Source organism: Bicyclus anynana, chromosome 13 (genome assembly GCF_947172395.1).
Source record: "Bicyclus anynana chromosome 13, ilBicAnyn1.1, whole genome shotgun sequence".
NCBI classification, from domain to species: Eukaryota; Metazoa; Arthropoda; class Insecta; order Lepidoptera; family Nymphalidae; genus Bicyclus; species Bicyclus anynana.
In genome coordinates this window covers 7,712,363-7,729,566 of record NC_069095.1, presented here as the reverse complement: position 1 = coordinate 7,729,566, position 17,204 = coordinate 7,712,363, and the positions used below count along the sequence as shown (strand labels likewise).

The 17,204-nt window shown below is 33.8% G+C and overlaps 3 protein-coding genes across 3 annotated transcripts; all 3 read right to left on the bottom strand.

Annotated features, from left to right (window-relative positions):
- Positions 1 to 1,010: 1,010 nt before the first annotated feature.
- Positions 1,011 to 6,240, bottom strand: LOC112043060 (circadian clock-controlled protein daywake-like). Its single transcript, XM_024078322.2, has 5 exons — positions 6,219 to 6,240; positions 5,073 to 5,298; positions 4,119 to 4,249; positions 3,270 to 3,425; positions 1,011 to 2,099 (listed from the first exon to the last, which is right to left on the bottom strand). The coding sequence occupies exons 1-5, from the start codon at positions 6,238 to 6,240 to the stop codon at positions 1,948 to 1,950; spliced, it is 687 nt and encodes a 228-aa protein (XP_023934090.2). The 3' UTR covers positions 1,011 to 1,947.
- A 2,278-nt stretch (positions 6,241 to 8,518) lies between these two features.
- LOC112043112 (uncharacterized) lies at positions 8,519 to 12,886 on the bottom strand. Its single transcript, XM_024078391.2, has 5 exons — positions 12,737 to 12,886; positions 12,136 to 12,352; positions 10,472 to 10,605; positions 9,607 to 9,762; positions 8,519 to 8,699 (listed from the first exon to the last, which is right to left on the bottom strand). The coding sequence occupies exons 3-5, from the start codon at positions 10,596 to 10,598 to the stop codon at positions 8,545 to 8,547; spliced, it is 438 nt and encodes a 145-aa protein (XP_023934159.2). The 5' UTR covers positions 10,599 to 10,605; positions 12,136 to 12,352; positions 12,737 to 12,886; the 3' UTR covers positions 8,519 to 8,544.
- Positions 12,887 to 14,621: 1,735 nt separating this feature from the next.
- LOC128198678 (uncharacterized) lies at positions 14,622 to 17,188 on the bottom strand. Its single transcript, XM_052885104.1, has 4 exons — positions 17,057 to 17,188; positions 16,790 to 16,923; positions 15,956 to 16,111; positions 14,622 to 14,840 (listed from the first exon to the last, which is right to left on the bottom strand). The coding sequence occupies exons 1-4, from the start codon at positions 17,083 to 17,085 to the stop codon at positions 14,689 to 14,691; spliced, it is 471 nt and encodes a 156-aa protein (XP_052741064.1). The 5' UTR covers positions 17,086 to 17,188; the 3' UTR covers positions 14,622 to 14,688.
- Between the last annotated feature and the right edge of the window lie 16 nt (positions 17,189 to 17,204).

Sequence of the window (17,204 nt, the reverse complement as noted above, 5' to 3'; positions counted from 1 at the left end):
ACCGTACGTTCGTCGTTGCGAAGATACAATTTCAAACTAACGAATAATCTTGACGAATACAAAGTGGTCCCTTAAAAGAGAAAGTGGCCTTGAATACAATAGAACATCTATCCCGGCTATAAATAGAAAAGGTCGTAGGGTAGGGACAAGTATATCCAGGTATATAAGTATTAAAAAATTTACACGTTTTGAAGAAAACGTATGTAATGACGTTTTAACTAAAAATATATATTCCATAATTAATAATATACTATAGTTGAATAGTTAAATATAAATAATTAAGTTACTGATTTTTAATAAAATATCAACAATTAATAATTAGTACATAAATAATGGCCATTGTTTAATAATTATAATAATTTAATAATTAATAGACTTTATATAACGTACTGATAACCGTAACTCACGCTTGACCTTGCATTGGACCATATATGACTGTGCGCTGCGCACTCTTCGCGCTCTACCTCAGAAACGGTTGATCGTATCAAAAAAATCATAAAACAAAAATTGTAGAGAATTTTATACTCTACAACTTTTATTAAAGGTAAAAATATCATTTAAGCAATAGAAAGTGAGATATTAACAAAAAACCAATTTTTATGACCTTTGACCTTCAATATCTTAAGACGCGGACACGGTATCATTTGTGACTTTTGAGACAATATTTAGAACGACAAAACAAAGGTTTATACCAATTTATAGCTTATTATCTCTCATTCCGAGGTTGACCTCTTTTTTTGTTTAATATGACTGGGCTACTAGTTTTTGAGTCATTTAGTGTCCTAACTTTTATGTCCCTGCAATTTTATAGGTAAAGCTTAGCAACAAGTTTATGTTTGTTTCGTTAAGAACAGAAATAGAGAAAAAAGTTAATTAATTTAATTGTTTCCAAAAGATTTCATTTTCTGTAGGTAAAGTCACAGACCAGTAAATAAGAATCATAAAAAATATCATATCTCCTACGTTTTTGCAGTCCTTAAATTAAACAGCTTTGGTTTTTATTTTGCATTAGCATTTTATTATTTCCAAAGTTATTAAAATATAAATTATACATTAATTTATTCCAAGTTTATTGTAGTTTTAAAAATTATTTCATTATTAACGTATTTAATATGGAGTAATTGAACTAAGTAATAAAATAACATTACCTTTACCAAGTACTTAATTATTAAAGAACAAATTAACAATTGACCACAGCTAGCGATAGCCAGACATGCCTCATTTTATAAAGACTGAAAGATTATTTTTAAGAATATTTACCATACTTATTTTTTTTTTTTAAATATGACTAATATTCTCATTCCCCTGCCAAAGGATTTGAGAGATAGAGCCGTGATAGCCCAGCGGATATGACCCCTGCCTCCGATTCCGGGGGGTGTAGGTTCGAATCCGGTCAGCGGCATGCATCACCAACTTTAGTTGTGTGCATTTTAAAATATAAATATCACGTGTCTCAAACTTTGAAGGTAAACATCGTGAGAAAACTGCATACCAGAGAATTTTCTTAATTCTCTGCGTGTGTGAAGTCTGCCAATCCGCATTGGGCTAGCGTGGTGGACTATTGGTCTAACCCCTCTCATTTTGAGTGGAGACTCGAGCTCAGCAGTGAGCCGAATATTGGTTAATAATGATCAAACTGACAAACGTTCAGCTTTCATAACATGAAGTATGTCTGGCTAAGACAGACTCTCGATCTACAATAAAGAATGCAACCAGTGGCATGCACTTTATAGACACAATAATGCACTGCCTACCCGGAGAGCTCATCACAAACTTGTATTGGAGAAGGAATTTCTATTTTGTACAATTTGTTTATATACCTACCCTAGTTAAAACCCTTGAGCTACTGCGTAGAATTTAAGGTGCATTTTATTTAATACGTATAGCTATTATATTGCTTAGAAATATCACAATTCCCAAGTATCAAAGATAACATTATATCGTCATTTAGTACGTTGCAATGTCATTTAGGTTTTGTGAAGCCATATAAAGCTCGAGAACATTAAATATTTTATCAGCAATATTTCCAACGATGGTATCCCCGTATGTATGCGTCATTGTCCTCCAATACTCGTTGAGGAACGAGTGAAGTTTTTTGCCTGCAAAACAATATTATTTATATTATTATTTATTTATTTATTTATTGAGTCTGCTAGTGACTTTTTAACCGACTTCAAAAAAAGGTGGAGGTTTCTCAATTCGACCGTATATATATTTTTTTATGTATTTTCGCGCATAACTTCGTCGTTTATGGACCAATTTTGATAATTCTTTTTTTGTTATATCTGGAGATATTCCGAGAGTGGTACCATATTAAGGAAACCAGGATCATCCAGGATCAATCCAGGATCATTTACATGCACATTAAATAATTTTGAACTTATTAACTAACATGGACAGCGTATGTAAAGTCGTATAGCAAACATTGCTTGCAACACCACTTTCATCTAATATTGTTACAAAACAAATACTTATATTTTACAACTTTAAATCTAATGTACTTTAAAGCAATAAAATATAGTAATTTAAAGAAAAAAAATATGAATTATGCATTTCTGTATCTAAAACTATAATATAATCAAAAATTAAAAAGAAAAATAAACTTTAAATTATAGAGTAATATATAAAAAATAGCGAGTAAAAATACTGTTTGTCGCCGATAGCTTCCTCGTGATTGGTTGCTTGCGTATCTGTCAAAACGAAGCTTGTCTGGGTCCGCTAGTTGTTTAGAAGCGGGAATAGAGGGTTAAAATAATTATGGCCTATGGTACTCGCTATTGCAAAAAATAAAGCTTTCCATTGGTAAAAGAACTTTTTACTTAATTTGCTTTAGTGATTCTTTTAACTAAATAAGATCGTAGTCAAGTGCATAGGTTTTGTTTTAAATATTATTATAATAAATATAACGAAGAAAAGAACATTTTTCAAAAATATCTGATAATGTTTAACAATATAATGTCATTGACCTGTGATAACATAAAAAAATAATATAATATTTTACAAGTAATTAATAATAGTTGGTTAATTATTAAATTATAAAAAGTTATTAAAACAATTAAAATTTATTTAAATATGAGAATAATAATAACTTTTAAAACCTCATAATTGTTACATACGAGTAAAATAACCTACCTACTCTCAAGGATGTAGGTAGAAATTCGAAGACGGACGCCTAACTAAATTTCTATAGCAAATCGACTGATGTTGATAAGTTATAGGGGATTTTCTGGTATATAGTAATATTCCTAAAAGCATCAGTAGGTACTTACCTTTCTTCTCATCATTGTCATATACATTCTTGTAATAATAATGTGTATTGCCAATGACATCGAACCCGTAATTATATCTTGTCAATTGCATGATTTTATGTCCCTCGTCATTTTGCACAATGTCAAACAAAATTAGCAATTCAAGCTTGATATCATCTGAAATACACAACATTAATATAAAATAAACATAACTACGTTCATTATTTATTTAATGAAATACAAATCATACATTAATTATATTTTTTTTTCTCTTATTTATTTACAATAATATAATAAAATGCACAATCTTTTGTTGCGAAGCTCTTGAATGCTAGCAATCGATGGTCATGGCTTAAGAGTGAGGAACCTCATTACAATACGCACAGTTTTACAAATAATAGGATAGACCGCGCGTATGACAATGTAGGTATGTATATAAGTAATGCAACAAATTAGCGCGAAACCACAACACTACCACAGTAGATATATGCGTCGTCGGATCGCAAAAATCTAAGATGTCGCACAACGCACCGTGCGACGCGATGACGTATTGCCGTTCAGTCGGTGTCCACGCTTCGCTTGTATGCACTCCAACAAGACTGATGACAGCAAAATCGCAGCAAATGAAGTAAAAAAAAATCTCAAAAGTCCATGGCTCACTAGAATCTAAACAAATGACCATAATTTCTCGTACGATACCGTAAGCGATGCAATATTGACGTATAATGTTGACGCCAACGACGTATGTACAGCAGGTATAATATAATGTCGTTGGTTAACACAATGCATTTCGTTGAAGCATCGTTTTGAGTTGCGACGACGCATCGCAGTGTTGTATTTTTGCCCTTAGGTATGGTATAGAGAGCTTACTAATTCTGATTGTGGATTTATTGTCTCCATTAACTGGCAACGTTAACAGCACCCCATCTGCGGTATAGTCGCTATTTATTATGAAAGATGTCTGCATTGACAATCTCATCGTTTGTAAGTCCATATCGACACTGTAAATGAAACTTCGTTAATTATTTTTTTTAATTTATATTCATCCATAACCATAATATTTGAATAGAAGGCATTTACACTTGATTTTAATTGTCGGAGTACCTAGGCCCGAGTATAGTTTCAAAGCCATACGAAGTTTTTCGAGAGCTTGTTAATCCAACGAAAATTACAAATTCTACCTACAATTCAGCTTTGGCTTTTATACTTTTAACTTCAATCGAAAGGCAGAAAGCTTCTAAGATTTGACACACATCATTAAGGCGCCAATATTTGGTTTTGGGTAGTATATTACCGCGTAAAATTTGACAGATAACTGACTAACAAAGCAAGTTAAAAAGGGTATTAAAAAATATCTACAGGTCGTGCGGATTACTTTGGCACCTGGTGATGTTTGTACTGTGTTTGATGTTTGACATTCAGGTGTCAAGTTAATGCGCACGGGTTATAGGACGGTAGTCTACTTAAAACATCATGTGATTCCTTTGCTTGTTTACCATTATCACAATTTACTAACCAAGCAAGTTAAAAAAGGGTTGTAAAAAATATCTAGGACGGTAGTCTACTTAAAACATCATGTGATCCCTTAACCATTACCACAATTAAAATCAAAACAATGTAATGACTGATAAATTGATAATCATGACCATGGACGTGGGTTCGATTCTCGTAATTGATATTATATGTTTCTGTGTATATAAGTACATATATTTTTTCAGATTATTAGTATATATTCTAACAGAAGTTGTGTAGACATAACAGGATGAGGAAGTGAGGAGCTGAGGACCCATAATAAAAAAAATGTTTTAAAAATAAGACACCTACCTTAGATTATCAATAACTGCATCTTTTAAACCCTCTACCTCTACATTCTTCATAGTGTATATTAGACCCATCTTCTTCACATTTACATCGTCAATCCGCATTTTGTGTAGACACTCTATGCCTAATTCAGGAATACCATTGATCAAATAACTCTTTAAAATACCAGCCTGAGTTGTTAGACAAGTTGTGTTGTGCAACGAACATTTCTTTATAGGCGGCAATGCAGCTAAAAATAAATCTCCATATTAGTTCAGAATTAACATCTTCAATATATAGGATGTGGAGCTTAGACTCGACACGCTGCTCCAATGCTGGTTGGCGAGCTTTAAAGTAATTATTTTAAAATTATTTAAAGACCTCTATTTTTTTTTCATTATATTATTCTTTACAAGTTAGACCTTGACTGCAATCTCACCTGATGGTAAGCGATTATGTAATCTAAGATGGAAGCGGGCTAATTTGTTAGGAGGAGGATGAAAATTCACACCCCTTTCGGTTTCTACAGGACATCGCTAAATCGCTATCGATGACGGCGATTTACTACGACGTTAACGTAAACGCGAATTTATTTGGAATTGAAATAGTTGTGCAGTAGTGCCACTAGATGGCGCTGTTTTAATTCCTTAGAAGTTCGCGTTTACGTTAACGTGATCGTCACAATATCAAACTGCTACTAGCCCCTTGGATGTGATAATGACCGAGGACTGACGTCAGGCACAGTGGTTTAACACCACTAACTTCCCAACTCCGGGTTGATAAGTTTCTCAGAACAAAGAAAAGCTCAGTATTACAAAGCCATGACCCAGGATTCGAATCCAGGACCTCGTAAACCACACACATTTTCCAATAAGTACAATGAAATCCAAAACGGATGGGTTGATTTTGTTAATGGTGACTTTCCGAATCTGTGCTTGAATCTCCAGAATAACTACTTACGGCAGAAATTCTTTTTATAATAATAGCCACAGTCGCGATCTTCGGATTGCTCTACTGGCTGTTCATTGTATATAGCTAAGAATCATCTCAATCATATCAAAAACGGCATCATTATAATCGTTACATTAGTTTAGAATTTACGGTGCCACAAATAAACACACAAGTAGCTACGTCAAACTTATTAATATTTAAAATAGAAAAAATACTTACCTGTACTTTGTGTGGACAGCATTGCGATTACAGAACAAGAAATTAGAATGATTTGTTTCCACATTTTAACTGTGATGTCTATTGAAATTGAACTCAATAGATACTATAATGTATTCTGTGACTGATTATTATCAACTTAATACACAGTTTATATACGTATTGAAATGATACTTAAACCTTTGAGTGGTTCATTATTTGTGTAATTGATGGACTAAATATACAGGGTGGATGTTTCTATATTTTATCTCTGTTTAAAGACTACAATATTACATGACACGACAAAAGAAACTGTTAGAGATTGTAAAGAGAGCATAGAGATGTAAAACTAGATAACTATCAAAAATCTTTCTGCTAGCTGTAGAGTCCAGGTGTTTAACTAGAACAGTTATGGTCTATGCATAGAGATTATAAATCTAGAAAATTCTCATTCAAATAGTTTTATATCCTCAGAATAAGCCAGTAAAGAAAAGTTTTTGCGTTTTAGATGTTTGCCACTGTTAAGAGCTTGCCCGGGATACTTTCCGCCACGCTCCTTATTTCTGTCACCAAGTAGCATAATTGCAGGGGGGTTACCTACCGGTGTATTTACAAGCTGATGAACCCCGAATGCAATGTAGGACGGTTGGCAGCATGTTTTGCGAAGCACTTGAAAATTGTTCCCTCAACTATTTATAAGTACAAAATTAAATTGAACTATTTTGAATCTTGAAACTATATTTCAATAAATCGACTAAAAGATCTTATGAGTGTCAGTTAGTATGTCAAGATTTAAAAAATCATTCAATTATTTTACTATTTTGTGTAACAGACTATTAACTTTAAAATGTGATTCGTATCTTACAAAATATATAATTTTTATTGAATAACCGATATCACTCTGTATAACTTTAAAATCAGATTTGAAGACAAAAGCGCGGAAGATCAATTAAATATTTTACTGCTTTGTATCTTAAATGGATCTACTAATGGATGCATCTCTATGATCTTAACAATATCAGAACGGAGACAGTGTCGAAAACAAAGGACAATTATTGAGGTTATTTTAAGTTGCAGTAATATCTAGATAAATATAGATAGAATTTTAAAGACTTTCAAAAAGGTTAAGGTTTATACGGTAGGTACTTTTTTAAACATTTACGAGTTTTCATATCGAATTTCGATTTTTTTCCCAGATTACTAACAGAAGATTCTGTATTTGACCTTTACTATGTACGAGTATAATTATGTGAATATGTCCCCGATTTTCTCATTTCAAGAAGATTGCGTCTTGAGTTTATAACACGAAAGCGAAGGCCTCGCCTTACTTGCGTTGGTCCCATTGCCGAAGTAAAGGTTTACCTTGACCTCGTTTAGATTTTATTTATATAACCTATTTTACTCGCCAATAATATTGCTTTCCATTGGTAAAGAATTTTTAAAATCAGTCAAGTGAGTGACGTTTGAAAGCATAACAAATAAAGAGACTTACAATCGCATTTAAAATTACTTCGTTAGGTTACTTCGTGTATTATTTTTTAATAAAACTTTAAAAATAATCGTGATTATTAGATGGATATACAGACATAGTGACACTTTTCTGGAGGTCATTGTTAAGATATTTCCGAAAAACTTTAATTGGATGTGTCCCATGGTTTACTTCGTTTTAGGGATCTATTCAAAATTTTTATTTCTTTTAATTTTAGCAATACAATGTATGGATTATAGGGAAACTATTATATATGGGGAATAAATAATTTACTAGGTGGACCGAAGACATCAAGCGGGTTGCAGGGAGCCGCTGGATGCTGGCGGCTCGAGACCGTTTTGTTTGGAAGTCCATGCAAGAGACCTATGTCCAGCAGTGGACGTCCAACGGCTGTTAATGATGATGATGATGATGATTCATAATCCAAAATTGGATTCTACTCCGCATAATCTGGTAGGTAAATGATCGTTAAACCACTTAGCACTTAGTACCTGCGCCACTAGCGATGGTTAATGTTTGTCATAACTTAATATATTTAAGTAGAGGTAAATAAATAAAGGTATCGTAATAATCCAGTGGATATGACCTCGCTTCGGAAAGTGTAGGTCCAGGGTATGTACCTCAAATTTTTCAGTTGTGTGCATTTTAAGAAATTAAATACCACGTGTCTCAAACGGTGAAGGAAAAACATCGTGAGGAAATCTGCCTGAGAATTTTCTTAATTTTCTACGTTTAAGTTTACCGCCTAACCTAACCTAACCCCTCTCATTCTGAGAGGAGACTCGTGCTGAACAGTGAGTTGAATACGGTTGTTATTGATGAAACAAACAAAATATTTTTGTCAAAATTGTATTTATTAGTTCAATTTAATACAACCAAATCTGCTAAGTCGTATGAGAGTAAGAATTTTTTTCCACCATCAAACAGTTTTTGTGTGATTTTATTTTGGAAAACTATTGCAAAATTGGCCATCATTACTCTCCAACTTCGATTTATTAATTTATGAAATACTTCACCTGAAAAACATAAATAAATTTAAATAATTTTGAAAATCATGAAATATATAATATCTATGTTGAGGTCATAGATCTTTAGCACATAGATAGTGGGTAGTCGTCGAATTCATAAGCCGTTTTATGTGCCCTGAAATCGGGGCACTTGACGCATCGCTACGCTACGATAAGTACGCTTATGTGCTTGTCGGCGAAGGTAATTAATAAGCTTAGCTCTTAGGCCTAGCTCTGACTACTTTAGTATTTAAGTCGAATACAAACGATTTTTGGGCAGTAAATCCAAAAATTGTTCGTACTCGACTAAAATAATAAAGTAGTTCGTACGGCCTATAACGCTCACATAGTCACAGAAATGTGACGATTTATTAAAACAAAAATATCTAGTCTTTGTTTAATCTTCGTTTATGAATATTTTGTTTATGTACTGTAGGAAATAGTTGTCTGATACGAATATAACGTCGCTTAATCTCGTGTTGGCTCGCGCCGACGATGGGTGACGTGTCTTGTTTCCGTGAAGAGTAAGGAGTTAGAGAGGGGTAACTATCGGGCGGGAAACGTCTGGCGCTCGCCGTACGGTCGGCCTCAGTACTTCGTGACGTTTGAGCTGTCTATAACTCTTGTTGCGTAATCCTTCATGGGTTACTTGGGGTAGGCGGGGAGAGTAACTTGAGCAATGAATGGTGAGTGTTGGCTAATCGGCAGGGATCCCTTAAAGCTGCATCCGGAGTCACAAGTCTCTAGGACTGCTCAAGGTATTCTCTTCCATTCTATGGTTTGTTTGTTTGTTTTGTTTACAATTTGATTTGTTATTTAAGTTGTCCTGACAAATATTGTCAACATTGGTTTTCTTATTTTTTAATTCCACTTTGGAAGGTTCTGCAAAAAGTACATTTTCATTGTTGTTACTCACTCTTTTTCTTATCTCCGTTGAATGCATTATCGAAGTGTGCATTGACACCACCGGCGGTATCGTATCCGAAATAATATGTTTTCAAATTGATGACATCTTCACCATTGTCATTTTTAATAATATCAAACACAAGTAGCATTTCCATTTGCATTTTTTCTGAAAGTAAAAAAAGAGTCAATATTCTATACTAATATTATAAAGGAATACTTATAGTTTGTGATCTTGTGAGGTTGCTGTAGGTAATCTCTGGATCTAATGATCCGATATAAAAAAAATCTTTTACCAATAGATAGCCACATTAGTGGTGAGCTATTTTTTCTCCGCGCATTGCCACGAGAACTGGAACTACGTGGGTGAAACCGCGAGGCGTCTGACAGTCGGTATATTAACCCTTATAAGCCTACTGTCATATATATCATTATCAACCCATATTTTTTCTCACTTCTGAGCTTGAATCACCTCCACCATACTGTGCCAATGCGGATTGGCCTATGTATAGGACGGCCATTTCCCGGAAAGCCTTATGGCAAATTTTTAAAATATTTTTCCCATCTTTTTTAAGAGTATTAGAACTAAATTATAGAACTTTTTATAAAAAATTCAATTAAAACTAGTTTTGGGCTTATCTGGGTTAATATCTCGTGTCACAGTGGTTGCACTCCTGAGAATATTTTTTAGCCTCCTAGCAACCACCCCTTTTTTAACCGACTTCCAAAAAGAAGGAGGTTCTACGTTCGGCTGTATGTAAGTTTTTTATGTATGTCCAGCGATACCTCCGTCATTTGTAGGCCAATTTTTAACCCTGATTTTAGTTTGTAACCTAGTATCGAATAAGTTTGGAATAATGAATAAATGAAATACATACCTAATCTCAATTCTCCTTTCCCCGATCCATAAACAGGAAACAAAGATAACAGTAATCCGTCCATCACATAATCAAATTTCATACGTAAAGTTGCGTTAAACAGTAACCTTATCGTTTTCAAGTCCATATTAATTCTGTAACATAATAAAACGTTTACTACATGGCCAGGCCTCTCATCTTATAAGAGAAGAGAGTTTAGACCCACCACTTTACTCCAATGCCGGTTGGTGGGCTTAAAGAATAAGATATTATTGTAATTATCCATTAAGAACTCTGATAGATACCTTACTGATCATCATCATTTTAAGCACAAATTGTCTGTGTTGCAGAGAAACACGGGTACAGAGAAGGATGTTTTGGCTGACGCTGAGAACGTCGGATGATCACCTTCGGGTGACGTTGAAAATAGGGGGCCTTGTCTTAGCCGGTGAAGACTCTGTGTAGTCTTAGTTTGCGATAGTGTAGCCTAGGACGTGTTCTCTGTTGTTGTGTCGTATTCAGGGTTAAAAGGAACGTTATTATGGCGTCTTGTATGACACGTTTTTTTTGCTTTTGAGACAGTGGTGCAAAACAGAATTTTGAACAAAGTTGCGAGTGTTTACTAGTCATATTATCGTCATCGTTAACCCATATTCGGCTCACTGTTGAGCACGAATCTTCACTAAGATTGACAGGATTCAGGCTAATAGTCCCCCACGCTGGCCCAAGGTGGATTGGCACAGACACAGACTTCACACACGCAGAGAATTAAGAAAATTCTCAGGTATGCGGGTTTAAAAGCTCAACGTGTATTAGCACTCCGTGTCTGTTCCGCATACAAGACAGTATCCACAGATGCAGCGCTGGTTCTCGCTAACCTGACGCCTGTCCACCTAATTGCAATGGAAAAAACAGAATTAAGGCAAAAAGATTCCCAAGTTCCTGAATCAGTCAAAAAGGAAACCCTTGCACGTTGGCAAGAGGAGTGGGATGCATCTGACAAAGGCAGATGGACGCACCGTCTGATCCCAAACCTAACAAAATGGACCAGCAGACGACATGGGCGCTTATCATACCATCTGACGCAATGCTTGACAGGTCACGGTGTGTTTATGGACTATCTCGCAGGAATCAGAAAAAGGCCAGATGCGACATGTATGTACTGTAGTGAAACGGACAATGCATTGCACACAATATTCCACTGCCTACGGTGGAGTAAAGACAGAGAAGAAGTTTGTGCGAAAGTGGGTGATATCTCGGAAGAAAATCTTGTACCCAAAATGTTGGAAACGTCAAATAACTGGACGACTATCGTTGACTTCTTAGATTCTTAGAGTCATGAGAGAAAAGGAAAAAGAGGAGAAAAGGAGAAAGACTTGAAATAGACACAATGGTTGCCGTGTTAGGCTGTAAGGCGGGTACACGGACAACAGGGCGACAGGAGGGGTTTTAGCCGGTAAGAGTCCGGCACTACCTAGCTCAACCAGGTGTCCATGAGGATTTCCCCTTCTGTATATAAATAAAAAAAAAAAAAAAAAAAAAAGGTATGCGGGTTTCCTCACGATGTTTTTCCTTCACCGTTTGAGACACGACACTGGATTCCAACCTACGCCCTCCGAATAGGCCGGTTATATCCACTTGACTATCACGTCACTAGTAAGATTATAGTTATGTTAAATACTCACTGAACGTCATCTATAATTGTATTTCTAAAGCCTTCTACCTTCACATCGGTCCAATTAAATAGAAAGTTATCAACAACATTTATTACGTCATCCACAGGCAATTTATCTATTGGTTCTATACCAAGTTCAGGAATGCCTTTGACAAATTTTTCAAGAGTCCTCTGAGTTTGTTTAATCAAGCAGGCTGAGTTGCTGACGGAGCATTTAGTTAGTTCTGCTACAATAGGAAAATATCTTTATTAGATAGATCTTCATTAAAATAATTTAGTTCTGTCGGAAAACCTCCTCAGGAATGAAGATCTCATTCTTAACAAAGTTAAAATTAAAACAAAATAGCGAATAGGTATATTTATAATTTTTCTTTTTCATTTTTAATTTTTATTCTTTATTTATTTAAACATTTTTATTTTATTTTTATTAGTGGCTTTATATATACTTATGTTATGATATTTATTTGAAAATATTTGTTTCAGACAGTTAGTCTACAATATGTTTTAGCGTATTTTCGGGTATTAGTTTTACGTTCCCGATAAGTTTATTTACATATATATTCAAATCTTATAAATTTATTCTATCGAAACAAATGTCACATTCGACTTACGCGGTTCTTTGGCATATATCAACTGCGTTAGCGTTGAAATTTGTAATCATATTACTGCAATTTTCTTCATTATTATAAGTATGTTATATATAAATATGTATGTTATATGATATTCACAGTTTATGTCGTCTGTTAAAAGGTGAAACAAGTACTGGTAATTGCAATAAATCTCTCTCCATTTTATAGCTTGGAAGCTCAAAAAAGATAAAACAGTTAAACTTAATTATAATCTTATCTAGATATGATAAACGGAGGGTAAAAAAGTATTGTCATAAAATCCACACTTTACTTAAGCATTAAGGTTATTTAATTTGTCTTTCCTTATCAGGTGCATTGTAGTGAACTAAGCCAAGTTATCGCCAAAACCGAAATTGCGCGAGAAGCATTGTGACTACGACATCAGGCTCAGCGTATTCGGATATTATATGTCGATTCGGTGGGAGGTGTCCATTAATACTAATTGCAAAAATCAAATCAACTGTAAACTAAATACTGAACAGAAACTAAAGTTCATGTCCTAATAAATGTTAAAATATTTAAAAAGACACACGACTAAAAACATTAAAAAGTCAAAAAATATATTTTTCACTACTCTTGCTCAAAAACACTGTCATATTACCACTCCACAGCGGGGCTAAACAAGCATATTAGCCTCTAGGGGCTAAAGTAATTTTGTTTTTTTAATTCTTATCTATTACGTGTACTAGCCTACTATAAAACGGAGGAGGTTTTATTATAAAATAGAATATAATATAGAATAGAAAATAGAATCATTATAGGTAAGGCCCTGATTGTTTTGAAAAATAAATAAAAAACTTTAAATTGGAATGAAATGCAGCGTTCTTGTCTGTGGAATGGGTTGATTTTTTTATTTAATTTTTATTGAGCTGCGAATAGAGCGAGATTTGAAGACATGGGACATCCTTTACGGTGTAATACCTTTGCCTTTTTCTCATGTGAAAAAAATAAAAGCGAGAATTTAAAAAAAAACAATTGGCGTGAATGATTTGATTTTTTTCCGAAATTCATTGTAAATTTGTGACCGTAACTTACATATTTTTCAACAATAATTGTTATTGTTTTCTTCGTCTAGTGAGAATGGTGATCCTAATTTGGAGATGGATGAAATTTTCAATCTGTTACCATCAAAGTCGAGACGCATTTACTTAAATACTTACCTACGATACCTACGAAAAATTTAATAAGTGAAGAAAACAACAACGTATGGATTCACTTACGAAAGGAGTTTTTTAAACTATTATCTCCCACGTTTACCTCATATATTCATTATTCATCTTCAAAGTAGTCGGAAATTATGTTACCGGGTAAAAGCATCTCCCTTAATATCCAAAATTGTAGACTTTGTACATTTAATTTTCAATTAAAATAAATCATTGAATATTGTACTAAACTATTTTATTTTCTCGCAATCGTAGTGAAAAGCAGAGTGTAACACGTGGGGCTAAACCCATTATAAACTCGGTTTCTATTTAGGCGGCCCTCGCCTTCGTCTCGGGTCCTAAAAATACCTCGTATATAATGGGTCTTTTTAGCCCCTTGTATAACAATCTACTATTTTGACATTCTAATCATGACGTGAAGATATCAGCGAAATAATAAAGATGGAAAGAATTTCTAACATAAAAGTCGTAATTCTAGCTAAAATCCGGAATAAGTGACATACATATATATTTCTATTGCTGGATCTTAAGCCAACTGGTATAGCGTCGAGGGTCTTTCATAATTAAAAATTTTTACTTTTTCAATATCAATTTCTTATATTAATTAATTTATATATTATGTCCGTGATGAATATTAATTTATTCCATCAATATAAAATAATAACTACTTTAAAATCATTTACAAAATAATGTTTATTTTAGAATTTAAACCATCGAGAGTGTTATTCATATTAATTTATTATGTTTATTGTTTATTAAATATATTTTTTTTCAATACAGAGCTAATTCTTCTAAAGCACAAGATCGCATGTAGATTTTGAGTACTTCAAACAATTTGTCAGTTATCTTCCTATTGAAGTAACCACCAAAATTACCCATGATGATTCTCCAACTTTCATTCAATATATTAAGAAGCAATTCACCTGGAATTAAACAAAATTAATATCAATATTCCTTTCAGAATAAAAATCGAATTTTATTTCTAGATATTTTTAGTAGGTAGTTACGAATATATAAAACTATGTCAAGATATACATCGGTGAACTTAGGTTCACCAGTTCAGGTATCGAACCCTAGAGTGGGTGCATTATGAGCAATTTGCCGCTCTCACCAAAAAAACATTAATAGTCCGTAAATCAATCGTCCTTTAAGTTTTAGTAGCTGCAGTAGAAATTATATAGTTTTGTTTATTGTTCTCCATGGTTTTATGCTTTTTTTAGTATATGGGAAAATGTAAATAAAGTGATATAAAATATCTCGGTGTCCAAAATATTTGTTAAATTAAAATTATCTAAAGAAAGATCAGTGAATATGCTAGTTTCCATATGTTTATTGTATACTTAAATTATGAGAAAACTTAAAACAGTCAATGAAAAGTAGCGGCAAAATGCCGCAACGTTGGCCGGAGAAATAAGATTTATACCAATTTACAAAAGTCGATAAATTTATAAGTTTTTAAAATGAAGGTTTGCACTACATTTTTACAGGACATTTTATTTTAATGAGGTCATGATAATGAAAGAAAAATAATGATTGCATTCAAAACTTTTTGTACAATACAAAATAAAACATTATTTACCAAAAAAAAATATTGTACATTGGTAATATAATCCGTAATGTTTAACAAAAAACTGCTAGGCTATTCTGTAACGATATTTTTATAAATCACAAGTGCGAGTTTCGAATTCATCTCTTTCTCTCTCTGTTTAACACGATACTATAGAATGAGAAAGATAGCGGTGAATTCGAAACTCGCACTTGCGAGTTATACAAAACATCGTTAGAGAATTATAGCCGTGTAGATTTTAAATCTCATTCAAACAGCAGCTACAGTATTGAAAAAACTGATTTAAGATGGAAGAACTTAAAAATGTTAAACACAAAAATGAACTGAATGAACTGAAAAATGTTAAACAAAAATATTAATTGTCCTCGTGATTTTTTTAAATTGGACAGTGTGTGTTTGGATTTAAATTGGATATTTGTTGCCGTTGTGCACTATTCCGAATGTCATAGAGTGGTGTTAAGTTTTACTTACTCTTTTTAACATCTCCATCGAATATATTAGAGAAGTAATAACGAACGCCGCCTACGGAGTTAGCCCCGTAATAGTAAGTATGTAAATCCATTACGTCTTTCCCGTTATCATCTTTGACGATGTCATACATGAACAAGATCTCCATTTGTATATCATCTGTAATAGAGGAAATTTTGAATCCATACTAATATTATAAAGAGTTAAAGTCGCTAACTATGGGCCTCATAAGGAGGCACTAAGTGGGCGATGTAGCGAGCTGTACTTGGTGTTTTTTGCGTGATATCAGAAATGAGGATATCCGCAGAAGAACCAAAGTCACCGACATAGTTTAGCGATTAGCGAAGTTGAAGTGGCAATGGGCAGGGCACATAGTTCGAAAAGCCGATGGACCCCCTACTAGATGGTCTGAGGTCATAAAGTGGGCTGCAGAGAGCCGCTGGATTTTATCGGCTCGAGATCGTGATGTTTGGAAGTCTATCCAAGACATAGTCTAGCAGTGGACGTCCATCGGCTGATAATGATGATGATGAAGAAAGTTTATGGTGTTGTAGGGGATAATCTCTGAATCTTATGAACCGATTTTGAAAATTCTTTCACCACTAGAAAGCCACGAGTGAGTGAGTGTCATAGGTTACGTGTTATCCCCGTATTCTGATGAGAACTAAGCGGGTGGAACCACGAGGCGTCGGCTAATCTTCAAAACAATTTTAACAAAATAACTATTTGTATGGAAGCTGGCATAATCGAATCGCAGCCACATTTATTTTCAACATCGCGGGGCTTTATGAAAGTGCTCTAAAAAGCTTTAAATTACTAATTTATTTGGAGACTTACTTAGGGTTATGTTTCCTTTTCCATCGCCATAAACACGAAGTAAAGATAATAATACACCATCGCATTTATAATCGAGCTCCATAACCATAGTTGTGTGAAATAATACTCTTATGTATTTGAGTTGCTGATTCACGCTGTAAAAATAAAAATAAATCAATCTTTATAATATAAGAATAGACAACAAAAACAAGATTTATGAATAAGCTACCAAAACATTTATCAGAAGAAGGCCATTCCTTAAACTTAGAAGATCTTTATAACGCTTACCTGACTTTGTCAAAAATAGCATTTTTCATTCCTGTAACTGTTATATTGACCCATGTAAAGTAAAACTTAGGAGTACGTACTATTACGTCATCAATATGCAATTTGTCAATTTTTTGAATACCAAGCTCAGGAATCCCTTTGACGAATG

Bases quoted from the DNA above. Each gene is read 5' to 3' on its own strand.
- LOC112043060 (XM_024078322.2), bottom strand. From the start codon at position 6,240: ATGCTGTCCACACAAAGTACAG. The intron at 5,299-6,218 runs GTAAGTATTTTT...ATTTATTTTTAG, and splicing joins GCTGTCCACACAAAGTACAG to CTGCATTGCCGCCTATAAAG. The intron at 4,250-5,072 runs GTAGGTGTCTTA...TTTCATTTACAG, and splicing joins GCAGTTATTGATAATCTAAG to TGTCGATATGGACTTACAAA.
- LOC112043112 (XM_024078391.2), bottom strand. From the start codon at position 10,598: ATGGACTTGAAAACGATAAGGTTACTGTTTAACGCAACTTTACGTATG. The intron at 9,763-10,471 runs GTATGTATTTCA...TTTTACTTTCAG, and splicing joins GAAAGGAGAATTGAGATTAG to AAAAAATGCAAATGGAAATG. The intron at 8,700-9,606 runs GTGAGTAACAAC...TATGTTTTTCAG, and splicing joins CAACGGAGATAAGAAAAAGA to GTGAAGTATTTCATAAATTA.
- LOC128198678 (XM_052885104.1), bottom strand. From the start codon at position 17,085: ATGAAAAATGCTATTTTTGACAAAGTCAG. The intron at 16,924-17,056 runs GTAAGCGTTATA...TTATTTTTACAG, and splicing joins GCTATTTTTGACAAAGTCAG to CGTGAATCAGCAACTCAAAT. The intron at 14,841-15,955 runs GTAAGTAAAACT...GTTTAATTCCAG, and splicing joins CGATGGAGATGTTAAAAAGA to GTGAATTGCTTCTTAATATA.